The 17,120-nt window shown below is 50.1% G+C and overlaps 1 protein-coding gene across 6 annotated transcripts in view; it reads right to left on the reverse strand.

Moving 5' to 3' along the window:
• Positions 1-17,120, reverse strand: part of FBXO15 (F-box protein 15) — a 37,017-nt gene that overhangs the window by 18,419 nt on the left and 1,478 nt on the right. For 4 of the 6 annotated variants that reach the window (XM_006064648.4, XM_044934872.2, XM_044934873.2 and 1 more), the window contains 6 exons: positions 11,697-11,807; positions 9,775-9,879; positions 5,621-5,863; positions 4,989-5,198; positions 1,335-1,461; positions 193-275 (listed from right to left, as the gene is read on the reverse strand). In XM_006064648.4, coding sequence (XP_006064710.1) covers positions 193-275; positions 1,335-1,461; positions 4,989-5,198; positions 5,621-5,863; positions 9,775-9,879; positions 11,697-11,807 — 879 coding nt within the window. Of the gene's footprint in view, positions 1-192; positions 276-1,334; positions 1,462-4,988; positions 5,199-5,620; positions 5,864-9,774; positions 9,880-11,696; positions 11,808-14,185; positions 14,332-17,120 lie in introns of those variants that run through there. The other 2 variants (XM_044934874.2, XM_044934875.2) reach the window with 2 other exon arrangements.

Here is a 17,120-nt window from a genome sequence, read left to right on the forward strand (position 1 = left end):
AGTGCAGTGGAGGCTACTTGCAGGTAACCCAGTTACTGTTGGCAACAGCTGCATAATTATGCCCGTCAGCTTGTGGCTACTGATTAAAAACACGGTATCTTTGAAGCTATTCTCGGAATGTTAGGACAGTTTCACCTCAGACTCCCTTATGCTGACTGTACAAAACTGCACACACCGCACAGCGATACGTACACAGCAGGCGACCCCAGCATGCTCCTCTCCACGAGGCAGTGGAGATGCAGATTTGCCATAACGAATGCCAGCTCCTCCTCCCTCTGCAAAGGCAATTAAAAGAAGACATGCGTCAGCAGAAATATTTTCATTGTTCACAGGGTCACTGTTTCTGATCTCAGCACATGCATCTCACAGAGAGATGTGGTTTCTTACCATCTAAGACCCTGCAGCACTAACTCACCATCACTGCCTGATAAGACTTACGACGTCACAGTGACGGCAGGACCACGAGGCACCCAAGACGCACAGCGCGTGGAACCAGAAGCATTAACACCCTAGCACTCATGAAACATCAGAGGGCCCTGTGACGTACGCTGACTGTGAGAATTTACGCTGTTAATTCCAGGTTGTTTCGAAGGCTTTTCAGAGATGAAGGGAACGCCGGCGAGACCTCCACCATGGGGTCAGCCAGAGTCCTGGCGTCTGTGCGGCCAGCCCAGGTGGACCGACTCACGAGCCCAGAGCAAGCCACATGCGGCCTGGTCCACAGTCGCCACATGCGGAGGGAGGGTGGGAGGAAGAGCAGAGGCCACGGCAGGACGAGGGGAGAAGCGGTCTGGAGGCTGGCATGGGGGCCCAGGTGCCACCTGGTCATCGTGAACACGTGTGAACTGTTCTCACAACCAGCTTGTTCACAGGCCACAGCCACAGGGGCGAGCCGGCCTGGCCACGTGGGGAGGACACTGTCGCCCCTCACTGCCACGACCGCCCAGGGGACGAGGAGGAGCTGGCCGACTGGAAACTGCCCCGGGGAAAGCAAACGCCTGGGGGGCTGCTCCCCCACCATGAACAGAGACACCAGTGAGCCCCCCGGGTGAAACAGGCAGGAAGAAGTTTCCACAGAGGAAGGGCACGAAGGAGCGGCAGGCAGGAGCGTGGACTGCCTGGAGGAGACAGGACGTCCTGGGAAATCACAGGGTGACAGGAACCCAGCACACGGGCAGGAAGGGCTTGTGCCGTGGGCGTAGGCAGCAACGGGACCCCGGGTGGAAACATGGAGTCGTGAGGGGGCAGCAGGAACCGCACCCTCCGCCCCACACGCGACGGGAGCGATGGGGGTGTGGACGGGAGGCTGCGGGGCGGGTGCACGCCAGGCTCACCTTCCAGAGCCCCACCACCAGGCCGGGGGGCAGGCAGAAGACCCGCATCAGCCTGTCGCCGCCCACCGCGCTGGACTCGGTCAGCTGGCTCAGCTGGTACTTGGTGATCAAAGAGTGCCATCGGGGTCTTGGAACGTCATGCAAAGAAAGCAGAGAGGAACATGAGCGCTGGCTGGCCCGTGCTGCCGACGCTCTTCAATGCATCTAGAAAGACTTCTAGGAACCTCTAGTAGGGAGAGACAACCTGCATAAATAAAAGGCAAACCAGGTAAACCAGAGTTCTCCCCGGCCCCTGCCCTCGCTGCAGTGAGCGGCAGCATCGCCCAGGGGCGAGGGGAGGGGCCGTCCTCACAAGCCTGGACACCACCGCCACCAGGAGCAGAGCCTCAAAGTACAGCCCTCAGTAACGCAAACGAAATCCCTTAAATGGCAAAAAAGGAGCAGTCCACTGGGCTACCTGAAAGCAGAGTCACCTCTTCAAGTTACTGTCAAGAATAACTCAGAAATAGTGGAAGTTGTTAATGTCAGAAAATAAATTTAAACCAAAATCACAAGGGTTTTCATGAACAAGATGCAGCGTGAACTCTGTTAGGATTGAGAGTCTGAGAGTAAGTAACTCCCACGTGCAGAACATAGCTCAGCGCTACTGCTCGTGATGCAGATCAACAGAAGGAAACCACGCTATCCGCTCACCGCAGCAGACGTAAGTGTCTCTCCTTCCCGGAGGCAATCCGGGAAACGGGGAGGGAGAGGAGCGCGCAGTGGCCAGTTGACACAGCTCAGCTGCCATCAGAGGGAGCTCTCGAAGGAGCGGGGGCCCCTCCAGCACCTTAGGCACATGCCTGCTGGTGACGGGTGTTCAGACGTTCGTTAGGCAGAGCATGTAAAAACCAGGGTGTCCCACTGTGCACTCTCTGAAAGCAGAGGGGCTGTAAGCATGGAAACCAGACCCCTCCATGGCTACCTGACCACCTGAGCCCCTCACCCAGCTTCTTGTGCTAAGAACACACGTTAGGTGAGTGTGGGTGTGAGGCAACGATCTAAAAATACACCAAGCGCGGGCCAAATACCCTGGGAGAAGCTGAACACCAGGCTGGGGGCCGAGTGTAGAGTTAGGAGAACCAGAGCTGAAGGCTTAGCTCCAACCCTGCACACCGTCTCAGTGTGACTACAGCTGTGTCCCGGGAGACCGCCCTGCCTTGGAGGCCGCCGGGCCGGAGAGGACGGGAGAGCCCCTCCCTAGAGCGCGTGGCACCGCGAGGAGCTCCGGGGCGGCAGCCACTGCGATGAAGTCGCCAACGTGCATGCAAGTGGCCGAGGCTGGGAAAACACCCCGAAAGGAGCCTGACGCCCCAGCCCTCAGACCATGACTCCAGACAGGTTTGATAAACACGACAGAGGCCATGCCGGTCCCCATTGGCCTTGGCCTTACAATTCACTCTGACGCAGAAACTAAGGCTCACGGTGACCCAACATTTCTCAGAAGTCCGGGAGGCAGAGCATCCCCTGAAGAACAGAGAACCCTGGTGACAGCATCACACGTCCGACCAGGAAGGCACGTGTTACAGGGATGTGCAACTCGAACTCACATAAATAAGGCTTTCATTGTTTAAAAACAAAGTCCTCATAGAGGAAACAACATAAAAATCACCACGTCTCTCCTTTGCCGTCACACAGACGCACACAAGGGTTTGTATTTCTGCATCATGGGCACACCTGCTCACAAACCTGCAATAAACGTGTCGATCAAAACAGATTCCTGAGAAGCACTTTCAGAGTTTGTTCACCACCGCTGATCAAATAAATGCTGGCTGAAGTTCACTGAGTTTTAATGGAAATAAATTACATTAAATGAATTTTCACAGTGAGTTCTACCTTTCTGCCACTGTGCAGTATCGGGTATTCCTGACTTGGGTGACAATTTCAGGAACATAGTATCTTTGAGTGAGTTTACAGTTCAACACCATCCATTTATGAACGTTCATGAGCGTTTTACTTTGATGCAAACTGTTCTGTCCTCATCCCTATAAACATAATCTCATGATGTGGCAATAAGGTACTGTTCAGCCACACTGGTACAGAGGCTGCAGACTCACTCTCTGAAAACGATTTCACGGTGCATAAAACCTAAACACTGCAGAAGAAAAATCTGGGGTCCACCATGATATCTGGTAGAATTTCAGAGAGTCATGCAAATAAAGATACCACTCCAAAAAAGTAGCTGTTCCCAAAATATCTTCAGTTAATATACCCAGGGGAAGTGACGCCAATGTTTTCCTTCACAGTAGTAAGAATATTTTCGGAATACAATGAAACCTGGACTCACGAGCACTAGGAATACGACACCCCTACGGTCACAGCATGAGAACCGGACCAGTGACCACGGGAACAGCCCTCAGAGAGCCAGTGCCAGAGGCAGGACCACAGACGAGCGGCTCGGCTGCAAACTGCAATATCGTCTCTTTGTCCAGGGACACCAGGAAAGAAGGCAGTTCTACTGAGCAGAAGGCAGATGCTGCAGTGAGATCTCAACACCTTCCGCGGCAGAGGCTGGGAGAGGAGCCCGTGGTGGGGCTGCGGCTCGAAGGGCGGCGAGAGCAGTGCACTGCGAGGTCAGAGGGGCTGGGGGCGGGGGAGAAAGCGGCGCCAGAGAAGGCAGCCGCCACCTCTGCACTGCCACACACGTACAGCCAGGAGCTCGGGAAGCCACACGTGACAACATCCAGCTGAGAAAAGTCAGCATGACCGAGTTCTTGGGAAAACCAAAAGCCTAAGAATGAGTGTGAACCCAGGGCACAGCTACCTCACAACGGAATAATAATAATATTATTAATATTATTACTAAAAATAATAATAATATTAATATTATCACTCAATACGCACCAGCAATAAGACACATAAGACGCGATGTAGGTGCAGCAGTAAGACCCGATGTTCGCACTGGACGCTGAGATTCTGCGCTTTCGCAGCAGCCACGCACACTGAACGCTGCATCACAGCCAGCCGCACCCCGTGCCACGGATGCGCACGTGGAGGCTTGGAACAGCGAGCCGTGTGCACAAGGTGACACGACGAGCGCGTTCAACAGAAAAGCACATAAAACAGTGACCGTACGATCTAACGCGTACACCATGATTACTGTATCATTTACTAAAGAAGAAAAATATAATCGTTTTATATGTCTCTGTGTTAAAGTGCTGTTAAAACTAAAAAACTGAGTCAGCCACCTATCATCCAGGAAATTGTCACGAAAAAACCATTCCCTAAGCCAAAGACAGGGCTTCCCTGATGGCTCAGTGGAAAAGAACCTTCCTGCCAACGTAAAAGATGTAGGTTCAATCCCTGGGTCGGGAAGATCCCCGGGAGAAAGAAAAGGCAACCCACCCCAGTATTCTTGCCTGGAACACCCCACAGACAGAGGAGCCTGGGGAACTACAGTCCATGGGATCGCAGAGTCGGACACAACTGAGCAACTAAACAGCAACGAGCTTATGGATGCGATAAGCCCCTTCTTTTCCTATTCGACAGTAATCCAGAATGAAAGAGAAGGCCTGACGATGCAATCAGATCAAGATAGACCACTGACACTTTTTAATGACAAAAGGCAGGCCAAGTGTCGTTCCACGTGACACGGCCTCCCCCGGCAGCACGCACCTGATCCTGCTGGGGGTTCTGGACTGGCCCATGAACACCGGCGTCGCCCCACACAGGTCCAGGGTGGACAGCGTGGCCAGAGGCGGCCAGTCCTTGCCATACCAGACGACGGTGACTGAGGAGTCGTTGATGGAGAGGTCGGCGTGCTCCATGGTGTACTCTCGCCCATCGGCTCCTCTCAGGATGATCACCCAGCCCAGGCCAGACATTCTGAAGACAGAAGAGCGGGCGAGAAGGTCTGCCTCCTGTTATCTCTAAAGCACCTGGAACCCTAGAAGCCCAAGCTCCTAGCACACGCCTGACCCGAGTTTTCAGGCCGTAGCAGCTCTCTCTTGGGACCTGCCCCCTCACCTCACAAACACCCGTGGAACTGCTGCTCTGTGCCAGGAGCCAGCGACACACAGGTGAAGACGGCCAAGGCTCTGCCCACTCAGCAGGGCCCTGAATCTCCCGCTTCATTAGAGCCGACTGCCAGGCCTCATAAAACCTTTGGACCATACGTATGGGGTGGAAAATACCATTCATTTCACAGGTACACAAAACCAGAAAACATCCAACAGTCCCTCCCCGTGTAAGCTGTGCGTGGGACCTGTATGCATGGTACTCGGGGCTCAGGCTGACGCGAGGCCTACCTAAGGGCCTCCTTGGTCTTCACCGGGAGGCCTGTGTGGGGGTGCAGAGGTTTGAGAACCTGCGCTAGAGCCGCCTTTACAGACGCTATCTGTTTTGTAAGATACTCTTTCTTCCAATATCCAGCTTCTTTATCCCCCGCTGACAGTAAGTTCATGGACAAGTCTGTCTTCTCTGCCGGATCAACTCTCCAATGAGATCTTCTAGGTGAAAAGGCAGTTGAGTAGATTCTGATCCAAATAAAACTGGGGGAGGAGAGGAAACAAACGCGTTAACGAAGAGACACTGCCATGCACCCGCGACAAATGTTAGAGAACAATCACACAACAGCTTTACGTGATTTAACAGCTAATCAAATAACTGTTACCTACTTATTTTCATGACCAAGTCAAGCTAAACGTTCACAGCTGTTCAAGTGTCGACATGAAGGTTAGCGCTTTAGATTCACCAGCCCCAGAGACACACACTAACGGGAAAAGCGTGCTTCCCAGGGTCGAGGGAGACGAGCAGCCTCGTGTTACCCCGGTGTCATCCCAAATAAGAGCTGCCCTCTCACACCAATAATCGAACAGGCCTAACATAGGAGAGAGCAAGAAGGGTGCACAGTGTGACTTCCTAGCTTATATCATGCGTGTCTTTGAAAAGATCAGAAAGCAGTTTTATGCATACACACATATGTACACACAGAGAGAGAGAAACGCTGATGGTGACTGACATGTTTCTGATTTTTTAACAATGAACGTGGACTGCTTGCACAAAGAGGAAAAACTGAAGACGGTTAATAACACCTAACAGCAGCTAACATTTCGGAGCACTAGCCCTGAGCACACTTCAGCACTTGGCAGGCACGCACTCACTTCGCCCTTCCAGCAAACCCAGGAGGTGGTGGCTATGACTGTCCCCACTGCACAGACGATGTGACTGAGGCCCAGCTGCAAGGTGCCCGGCCCGGGTCTGTGTTCACTGGTGACAGAACCACCACCGAATCCTCACAGCCTCAACCCCTGCCTGTCCCTGACTCTCAGCAGCACGGAGACATAGGCTCCAACAATCATATCCACACCCAGAGCGCCCACCAGCCGGGGCGCTGGAATTCCAACGCCACTCCGACCCAGAGGAGGCAAAGGGCCGGGCATCACAGGAGTGGAGCAGTGTTATCGGCTAAGCCAGGGATTCCCCTCACCAAAACTCTCCATCAGGAAGGAAAGGCACTCCGGAGGGAAACTAAGGCAGGAGTTAACAGAGGGTTTCCTGGAGTGAAGAGAGAAATTTACATAATTATTGACTAATTCCTGTCTCCTCATTTCTAATGAATGCAAAAAAGGATGATCTGCAGGAGGCCTGAGAGGCAAGACTTCTGGAGGGGAAGGTCTGGAGGGGTCAGCCTTTTCAGACAGCGTAGTAAGAGCGATCCTCCAACACTCTCGCTACAGGACTTCCCAGCAAACAAGCCAGCAGTCAGACCCCTACCCACTACCAACATCGCTTTCTAGAATGAGTTTTTCTAGTCATTTCGCCCCTCACAAAATCATTTCACTCCAAGGTTTCTGTCTTAAAGTATTCATGTTTCAGCTCAAAATTTTACAGGCTTTCGTACATGGACTAACAGATACAAAATAATGATCAGTTGAGAACATCCAGGTAATCTGAGCTCTTTCAGCAAAATCCCTTGAGAAGATGCTTGCTTCTGAAAACTCCCTTTGCATAAATGCCTGTTCGTGCTTTCTTCTGATTTACTCAGGTTACTCCACTTCAGTGTTCTTCTACTTCAACAAGATCTCCACTGAACCCCAAACTTCCCACCCCCGCACCACAGGAACTGCGGCTCGTTCTATTTTCCACAAGCTCCAGCGCTCACAAACTACAGAACACAGGCCCGGGGAGGGGCGTGAGGGGCCGGGCAGTGACGTCACACCCTTGGCTGGTCACAGGTACCACTCTACACTTTCACACACATTATCTCACTTAATTCACCATCGGTGGAGCCTCAAGAGAATAAAAAACATCCTACACAATTAAAATATTCAATATTATGCATATTGTTCCACTTCATTATTTATAAAACACAAAGGTCAAGCTTAAGAGGCTTTTAGACAGTCCGTAAACCCAAAAACATTCATTTCTTGATCACAAAATGCCCAACCTGGTTAAAAAGCTAGAGCAGACTGAAGGGCAAGAGCTATCTGACTATGAGCCATGCATAGAAGAATTCCATCAGGTTGGTCAAGAATGGGGCCAATTTAACATTCTGATAAACAGTGTTTCCCAGAGGACTGGAGAGAACCAGGTTCAGCCCGATCCAGGCTTCCCTGTGACCCCCCACCACACTGCAGAGCCCCGGGGCTCATGCCGAGGGCTGCCCCATGCAGGTGGGGGGGACAGCGCCCCGCACAACAGGGGCAAAGGGAGACCCCACCCTCGTGACGCATCTCCCCGTAGGTCAACAGTGTGACTTGCCACGGGACGGCTCCTGTCTTCTCTTCAAGCAAGGCTCAGAAAGTACCACCAACTTCTCAGGAACATTCATGGTTTACCTATTCACTTGTTAACATGAAGTTGTTTCATGAAGTCTGGCTGTGAAATCAGACTGTAACTCTTAAGAATATAATTCAACTTATCCCACTAAGACTCTCCTCCATAAAGAGATCAAACACGAGGGTTAACTTCAGAGGAAGCTCAGATTTTTACAGCACAACCACTTCCAAGAAAGTGGGATGGACAGATAACCGACAACAGAAGTGCAAAGAATCTAACCACAGCTGAGGCTCCCAGGCTGCTGAGAGCCCAGGGCCTGCACCCCGTGGGCCTTGGACCGAGGGGACAGAGCCTAAGAAACTTACGGCTTAGTACTTAGCAGCAGCAGCACTTTATCTGAATAGTCTCAGTTCTGTCCTTGAATTAAGTAAGAACTCCCAAGAAGCTACAACTCTGGTCATTTAGTCAACCCCTTCCTTGAAAAATGCCTCACTGCTCTTTGCTTCAGTGAATGTCTTCATCTCTGAGGGTCACTAAGGGAGAGACACACAAAACTTGCTTTCCATTCATTCTCGAGCTACCTCAGGAACTGACACTATGCATATATACTGACACAGACACGTATTTTCTCATACAGGAAATATGTTTTTTAAGTTAACAGATAAAAAAACCACCCTGACCAACCAGAGAATGACATATGTCCCCTTCTTATTATGAGAACGTGGCTGGAAAGATTTTTAACACAGATTCTAGAACACAGAATTTAAATCTGCAGAAATGTATACCAGGGGTCCGATACTTTTTTCACCTTCCCCGCTGGCTCTGATGCAGCTGTTGTGGGCCCCGCACTGAGGAGCGCTGTGCAGCTGTGTCTACATACCACAGCCCTCCCCCGTCCCTCTCCACCCCCTCACCGAGTAAACCACTCCTGAAATCCACATTCCCCTCCGTCATGCTCTCTGCCCTGACTGACATGGGGTTTCTGTGTGGGACCAACACCCGTCTGACCTTCTGATGTTGAAGACAGAGGGACGTCACAGCCAAGACCCCACAACGCTTGCCAGAAGCTGGGCGGAGCCCACTTCTCACCCTGGAGACAACGTTCTGAGCCGCCTACAGAGATCACAGCGACAGCACAGAAGAAGGGGTTTCACCCCTCTTCCCATGGACCCCCTACCAGCCCAGGGGCTCTGCGGGCCTCTTCCCCGGGGCAGAGGCTCCCTGGGCACGCTCTGTCCTCCCTGCCCTCCCCTCACGCCCCTGCACCAAGCACGTCCCACGGCAGGCGGGTTTCGGGGAGCCCCTCCCTTGTCTTCCTGCGGGGTCTGCTCCACAAGGCCCAGCAGGGCGGGTTAGGGCAGGTCCCACGGCGGTGCTGCAGGCTGTGGGGAAGCCTGCCCAACTCTGGGGGAGAGCGAGTCCTCCCAGACAACAGACCTGACGCCACTTTCTCCAACAGCTTCATCGAGAACAAGCAGGACCTTTTCCAGTTCACGCAAAGAGTATCCCTTTCCTAAAATGCGGAAGGGCAAACCTTTGAAAACTTCACCCAGGAGACATACGTCTGAAACCACTCTCGAAATCCTTCTACATTCTCAAAAATGGCTCAGAAGCTCTCGCTAGTTTTCACAACTTCCATCAAAATGCCACTGGACACGCCAGCAACGTGCAGTCTCCTTACTTGTCGTTGGCCAGGTGATAGAAGCGTCTGTTCACGCACCCGGCGCACAGCAGGGCCGCCGCATCCAGGTAGGACAGGATCTTCAGCAGGACCTCTGAGGGCAAACTGGGGGGCGGGGGGAAGAGAGGAGTCAGAGCAGCTTCCAGAAAACACCTAGCCGTTCATCTGCCAATGCAAGTGGCCCTTTCTGTGCAAGAGTCCCAGGGCTCCCATCTTGGCTCTGCCGGTGTCTCTCCCTCTCCCCTCGTTGAATAGCAGGGACACGGGCAGAGACACAAACAAGGCAATGTCAGAAAGCAGACGGTGTCGCACCTCTGAGTGTAAAGGCCCACAGGGAGAACAAGGCCCGCCCCTCCCCTGGGCCTTCGGGCTGCCTCCCTCGCCCCCGCCCCCAGCACCCGGCTCCGGCAGCACGTGCAGGCCCCCCGCCCACTGCCTCACTGCGCTGCCCGTCTCTGGAGGCTCTTCCCCAGGCCCTGTCGTCTCTGTGTTCAGTTCTCAGCTTAAATGTCAGCTCCTCAAGAGACGTCTTGCCTGACCATCCTGCCCTACTAATCTGGATTAAAGAGTCCATTTGCTTTCTGGACAGCACATACCCCAATTTATAATCCACTCCTTGTTTCAATCTGGGTCCTCCACAGGACTGGAAGCCTCATGAGAACACGTGAGTGGCTCACCAACTGCCTCCTTCCCCAAGCAGAGCATTTGGTTCAGAGAAGGCCCTCGGGTATACATGGATAGATCAGCTAAAGCGATATTCGTTCTAGTTCTCCTATCAGATTATTGTATGACGAGTCTATTCCCAGAGAAGAATAAGAAGACAACTCTTGAGAGTGCCTTGGAGAACAACATGACACCAGTCAATCCTAAAGGAAATCAATCCTGAATTGGAAGGACTGATGCTGAAGCTCCAATACTTTGGCTGCCTAATGCAAAGAGCCTACTCGTTGGAAAAGACCCTGATGCTGGGAAAGATTGAAGGCAGGAGGAGAAGGGGATGACAGAGGATGAGATGGTTGGATGGCATCACCAACTCAATGGACATGAGTTTGAGCAAATTCCAGGAGATAGTGAAGGACATGGAGACTGGCGTGCTGCAGTTCATGGGATTGCAGAGAATCAGACATGACAGAGTGAATGAACAACGACAAAATTCCCAGAGTGTATGGTTTTAAGTTTAAATTCATGTCCTTAGTTAAATCTTTCTTTTTTGGCTTTTCCTTTCTTTTTAAAAACATAGTACAAGTGTGGACATTGTAGTTACAATGCGATATTAAAAGTCCAAAACTTAGACTCAGGCTTTATGTGCGAATCCGCGTTCTGTAGCACGTGGACTAGGCGAGCCCCTTCCCCGCCCTGTAAGACGTCCCCGGTGGTGCCGACTTTCCAGGACTGCACTCAACACTGAGTGCACAGCCGCTGCCCCAGAGACGTGAGTGAGGTGCGAAGCCACAGGCATTTCAGCATCAATTTCAAATAGCAAATATCTTTGTCCGTTTCTACAGATCTTGTTGTTGAGGGTCACAGAACGGAACCTGACATGACAGAAAAGGGTGCCCCAAATCCTGAAAGCCAAGTAGGTCAGAGACCTCCTGAGCTGTCCAAAGGACACAATTTAATCTTCTTTCTCCTTTCTCAAGGGTCTTTACCAAGTGGAAAGTGAATAATTGTGAAGAACATTTTTAAAAAAGGAAAATTAAATGCACTTGTCACTTTTACAAGTTCGGCTTCATGAAACTAGTCTGATGATGACGGCGACAGGCTGTGATGACTCATAGCCAGCTCTCCACGCTGTACATTCTCCCCACACACGTCTATTCTTAGAGAGCTCAAAATAGCAACCTGGTGTATCCGGCACTAAACTTTCTCTAATAACCCCGCCCTTGCAGCCCTGAGCTGCGGCAGAGCACCTCGCCCCTTACCTGTCCAGGGACGCAGAGCAGCCTGCGCTGGGCCTTCTGCACACCTTGTCCTGCCGGGCACGGAGACTCAGGGCAGTGGGGCCTGCGGGCAACATGGCACCTGGCCTCGTTCTGAAAGCAGACGTGGAAAACGCTAATTACAAAGGTGAGCTGTCCCCCTCTGCGAAACAGAAAGGACTCATACACTCCGACTCGCTGTGAAACTTCGTCTACAGAAGGCGGTGGGGTCGGGGGAGGGGGGGGGGCAGTTAGACATTCAGTGTCCTGAGCAAACCTGAAGGCTGGGCTGACTCTGCTGCATCTTATAAACCATCAGCAAACCAAAAGGTGCTACAGAAAGAACTTAGTGGAAACAGTGAAGCAAATATCCTTCAATCAAAAATAAATACATTAAAAAAAAAAGAGTACTGAATGGAAACAAAAAGGGAAAAGATAAAATGTGTTAACTGTCCAGTTTAAATAACACAATAGAAAAACAGTAAACATCAGTACAGTTTAAAAAAAAAACACTTAAAATCCTGAACTGGATCTGGCACAGTCTTCAGGTTTGCCCATCTTGGAGGGCTAACGAGCGGTTCCAGTTCTGGCTCCCGCAGTCACAGCCGCAGGAGGACCAAACACCCACCCGCTAAAATCAATGTTCACTACAGGCACCCCTCAAGGCCAGCTGTTCTCAACAGCAGCTGGGCAGGGACCTGAGACGCCCAGAAAGCCAGCAAGCACACACCTCCCGGTGGACATGCCGCTTCTGCTGGGGCGATCTGGAACCTGCTTCCTTACCTGCCCTCCACACACCTGACCCCCACCCTGCGCCACACACAGCGATCACTGACCCTCCCAGCCAGCACACCATTTCAGAATTGACCAGAACCTAGAGCACGCAGTATCCACATGCTTGGCTCACCAACCCTATGGCTCTGAGGATACACTCTGTTCACCACCAGTTTAATCACCCCATCCCATTTTTCCTACCAGATATGCGCGATGATTGGGGGGCAAAGGGAGGGGACCCCAAGAACTTGGAAGTCAGGGCAATAGTCTCTCTGGGAGCAGAAGAATGAAGTCCACATGAACAGATCTAGACGGAAGATGGCCCTTGACCGTGAACACAGCCTGCTCTCAGGAGGCTTAGGGACAGTGCTGCCCATAGACTTGGCATCCCCTGGTGCCTGCCGTGGAGACACACATGCCAGGATGGACATGCCAGCAAGCACTCAAACAGCCTGATGATCCCCCAGGTGCTTCCAAGCAGCCAGAGCACGAGTTTCTCTTCCCTTGCTAGATTTTTCTCTTCACAAATGAGCATACTGGCTGGCACATGGCAGGCCCTCAGGAAACACTGTGACCCTCTGTGCGCTGGCATCTCAACCCAGGAGAGGCAGAGTACCATCCAGATCCTGCTGCCCGTCCATCCCGGCTTCAGGCAGCAGAAGGCACTCGGGTGCTCTTCATCTTCCCTGACTTCCTGGCCAAGTCAGGGAAGAGTGCAGAGACGCAGTGTGGGATAGGGCAGGGTGAGATGCTCGTTTGGAAAGCTCTGCAATGCCCTCTCCCCCTTTAGTCAGAGAATCCCTCCTGGGCAGTAATTTTTATACTTCTACTGACATTTTTGTTTAAGCAAAGATTTCCATAGCCAACAAGCTTCAAGTCCACTGATCTTGCTATACTGGCAACAAGAGGTAAAAGACAATTTCCTAATTGTCTTAATTTCCTAGGGCTGCCTTAACAAAGTGGGCTTCCCAGGTGGCTCAGAGGCAAAGATCTGCCTGCCATGCAGGAGACATCATTTAGACCAGAGTTGGGAAGATCCTCTGGCGAAGTAAGTGGCAACTCCCACCCGCCCCACCCAGTATCCTTGCCTGGGAAATCCCATGGACAGAGGAGCCTGGCGGGCCACAGTCCAGGGGGCCGTAGAGTCAGAAGAGACTGCGCAAACGTGCCTTACAGTACCTTGATCCAGGGTGGCTTCAAACAACAGAAACGCATTGTCTCACAGACCTAGGGGCCAAACAGGAAAACCAAGGTGCGGGGAGGGCCATGCTCCCTCCCCAGGCTCCAGGACCGACTTGTCCTGTCTCTTCCAGCTTCTGATGGCGCTGAAGTCCTCCGTGCTCTCTGACTTGTGGCAGCTAAGCTAACCACAACCTCTGCTCCCTCCTGACAAGGCGGCCTTCCCTCGGTGTGTGTGTCTTCCTACACAGCAGCAGTTGCATTCAGTTTAGGACCCACACTGATCCAGCATGACCTCATCCTAGCTAATGACATCCGCAGAGACCCTAATTCCAAATAAAGGCCGATCCTCAGGTTCTGGGTAGACAGGAACTTGGGAAGAATGGGAGAAGGGGGCACAATACACAATTCAACACTACACACACAGTTTTTTAAAGCATTCCTTATTTTAAGCAGCTAACCAATCCTGCAAACTCTAGATGACCTGTGTTACTTATACAAAGAAAACATCTTAAGGAGACAAAGGTTTCTGAGCTTACCTAAGCTTTGAAGGATTTTTTTTTACTCTTCCATTTAATAACAATATCTATCCAGTCCTCAATGAGTTACCGTTAGACCCCTACACAAGTGTGCCCAGAAGTCTGTGAGTCTGTACACAGGTAGATACTATTGACTGATGACTGAGGAGCGTCTCTCACAGATAGATACTATTTTATAACTTAAACGAATACTGCTGTGGCTGATCAAATACAAATTTGTTTAGAACCATTAGTAAATTGGTAACAGCTTTTTGCCATTATGTATTTCTTTAATCAAAAGATGAAAAAAAAAATCAAAATGATCACCCTAGGCCTTTCCAAGAAAACCAAAGAAAAGTAAATTAATAGATCTATCCATCAGTTTCAATCTAGCAAACTGGCCAAGACCAAATAACGATGACAAGGGTGGCCTGGCTGCAGACGGGCAGGCATCCTCCTTCACTAGTGTGAGCACAGATTGGTGCCAAGGGCAGGGAAAGTCAAGCCCTAGTATATATCGAAATCCTTCAAAGACAGGTATTTTTTTAAGCCAAGAACTTCAGGTCTAGAAATATATCCCAAGGCAAAAAAAAAAAAAAAAAAAAAGAGCCCAAAGGGCTCACTCAGGAACATGCATCTCAAAGTTGCCTACACTGGGAAAAGTACTAGAAACAGTATGTGGTTGTTGCTGTTTAGTCGTTAAGTCGTGTGCAACTCTTGTGACCCACCAGGCTCCTCTGTCCATGGAATTCTCCAGGTAAGAACACTGGAGTGGGTCGCCATTCCTTTCTCCAGGGGATCTTCCTGACCCCAGGATCAAACCCAAATCTCCTGGACTGGCAGGTGGGTTCTTCACCGCTGAGCCACCAGGGAAGAAGCCCCTGGAAACAGTACAGGATCAGCTCTTTCCCATGGCCTCCATAAAGTAAGCAACATTCAGCCAGTTAAAATGGACAGTTGCAACACACGTTGAAGTGTTTGCATAAGAACAAGTTCACAGCGTCTGCACGGCCTGCTTCCGCACCTCCTGCATACAGTGTGTACCTGCTAGGTTGCTCAGTCGTGTCCGACTCTCAAACATCACCGTCTCACCGAGATCTTCCGGCCATGCCCTCTAAACTCCAATCTGTACTTCACACACACATGGTGCTCCCCCCATTTTTTTCCTTAGCACGCATCACCAGAAATCACACTTTTCGCTCACCCACCGCACTGGGGTGGAAGGGCTGTGCAGGCAGGGCTTCTGCATGAGGTCTGCTCACTGCCTATTCTTCAGCACCCACAACACCCCCAGCATGAAGAAGGCATTCAATAAATATTTTCTAAATTAATAACATCGATCGAAAATGCACATTCTATCAACATACATTACAAAATCTTATGTTTGTATTTCTCTCTTCAGAGGAAAAAACCAAACACACACACACACAAAGAAAAGCAGTCTGCCAGGAAAGATAACAAGGTATTAACTGGTAATACATCTGATTCACAAGATTGGGGATTATAGAGTTTTTGGTGGTGCTTGTTTTTAAATAGAACTTGGAAGACTGGAGAGAACAGTGTACCCTCTAATACTTCCTGTGTACTGAAAATGTAATGAATTGTAAGGGAGGGCTGTTGTTCTCATCTCAAAACTAAGAACCACACATGGGAGGTCTGGGAGTACAGCTATCACAGCAAACAGCCTTTCAGCTGGAGCCTTCGCTCCCTAAGGCCCCCAGGCACTCTGGGCTCCAGGTCCTCCGAGCACACCCTGCAGAAAGCTCAAAACGTCTTTAACATTGTTCCCCAAAATTGTTACACTAGTGTTCCAGGTCAAGAGGGAATTCCCTGCCCACTAGCTCATATCTGTTCGAAAAGTACAGCCTATTTATTTGTTCCTGTTTTGTTTTTCCATGATTAAACTAGATCTCCTGAGCCCCTCATTGCCAGAGCTAAAGACTGAGGCTCTGATGAGGTAATTAAGTGACGTCTGTGTCACCATACATCTTATCGTTTTGGACTTTGGCACCATTGAGAGCACATCTGCATTTCTCCATAAAATAAACTAACTGCACATTCTTCAGGGCTACACAGTTCACCAACAGGAAGTCCCATGCATGTCATGAAGCTCTGTATGGCTACAAAGTTAAGCAGTGCGTATTAAGCTTTATAACTAGTAAGATGACATTTAGTTTAAAACCAATTTTTTTTCCAAGTGACAAACTCTACCTGATTGCTGTGAATTAAGTTCAGTATTTTAAAAACCTACTTTCTGGGCCTGATTCTTAATATCTGATAAATCAAAGAAATTAGACCAAGCAGAAATTAAGCCAACTTGACAGCTTTCTGTGATATTCTTACAGTTTAAGATATTTATTTATACAAATTCATATTTTGTGTTAAAAAGATTTAAACATATTAAACACTTTGTGTGATTCTTTGTTAAAATCTAATTTTTTCTGCCTCGAGACATTAAAAATAACCACCTACTTAGACTATAACCATTCTTAAGATCTGACTTTTGTTGACCAAAAAGAATTTATATACCACCAATAAAGTGAGTATGAGTATATATCACAGACTGCCATGCACACTTCCATGCCAGGCATAATTACAGGCATTCTAATTACATCATTTCAACACGTTCACTCAACTTACAAAGTAAGAGATTATCATGTAACAATCATCCTGCTTCCCACTAACAGAACCTTATATATAAAGACTAATTTTATTAACAGTGGCAAATTGATTTTAAAGTTCAATCTTCCTACTTTAAATTCCTGCCTTTCTTTCCTACATAATAGAAATTTTGCAGGCACTGTCACCACTTTGTCACGAGGCTTGTGACATGTAGAGCGTTTACAGCTATTCTCAAGAACCAACTATCACTGTAATACCTAGGGACGGGGGCCCTGCTTCTAAAACTAGGGTAAACGGGGTAATGGATTCCGGCAGGATGGACACGGGACAGTCC

This window comes from Bubalus bubalis, chromosome 22, assembly GCF_019923935.1.
Source record: "Bubalus bubalis isolate 160015118507 breed Murrah chromosome 22, NDDB_SH_1, whole genome shotgun sequence".
In the NCBI taxonomy this organism is placed as follows: Eukaryota; Metazoa; Chordata; class Mammalia; order Artiodactyla; family Bovidae; genus Bubalus; species Bubalus bubalis.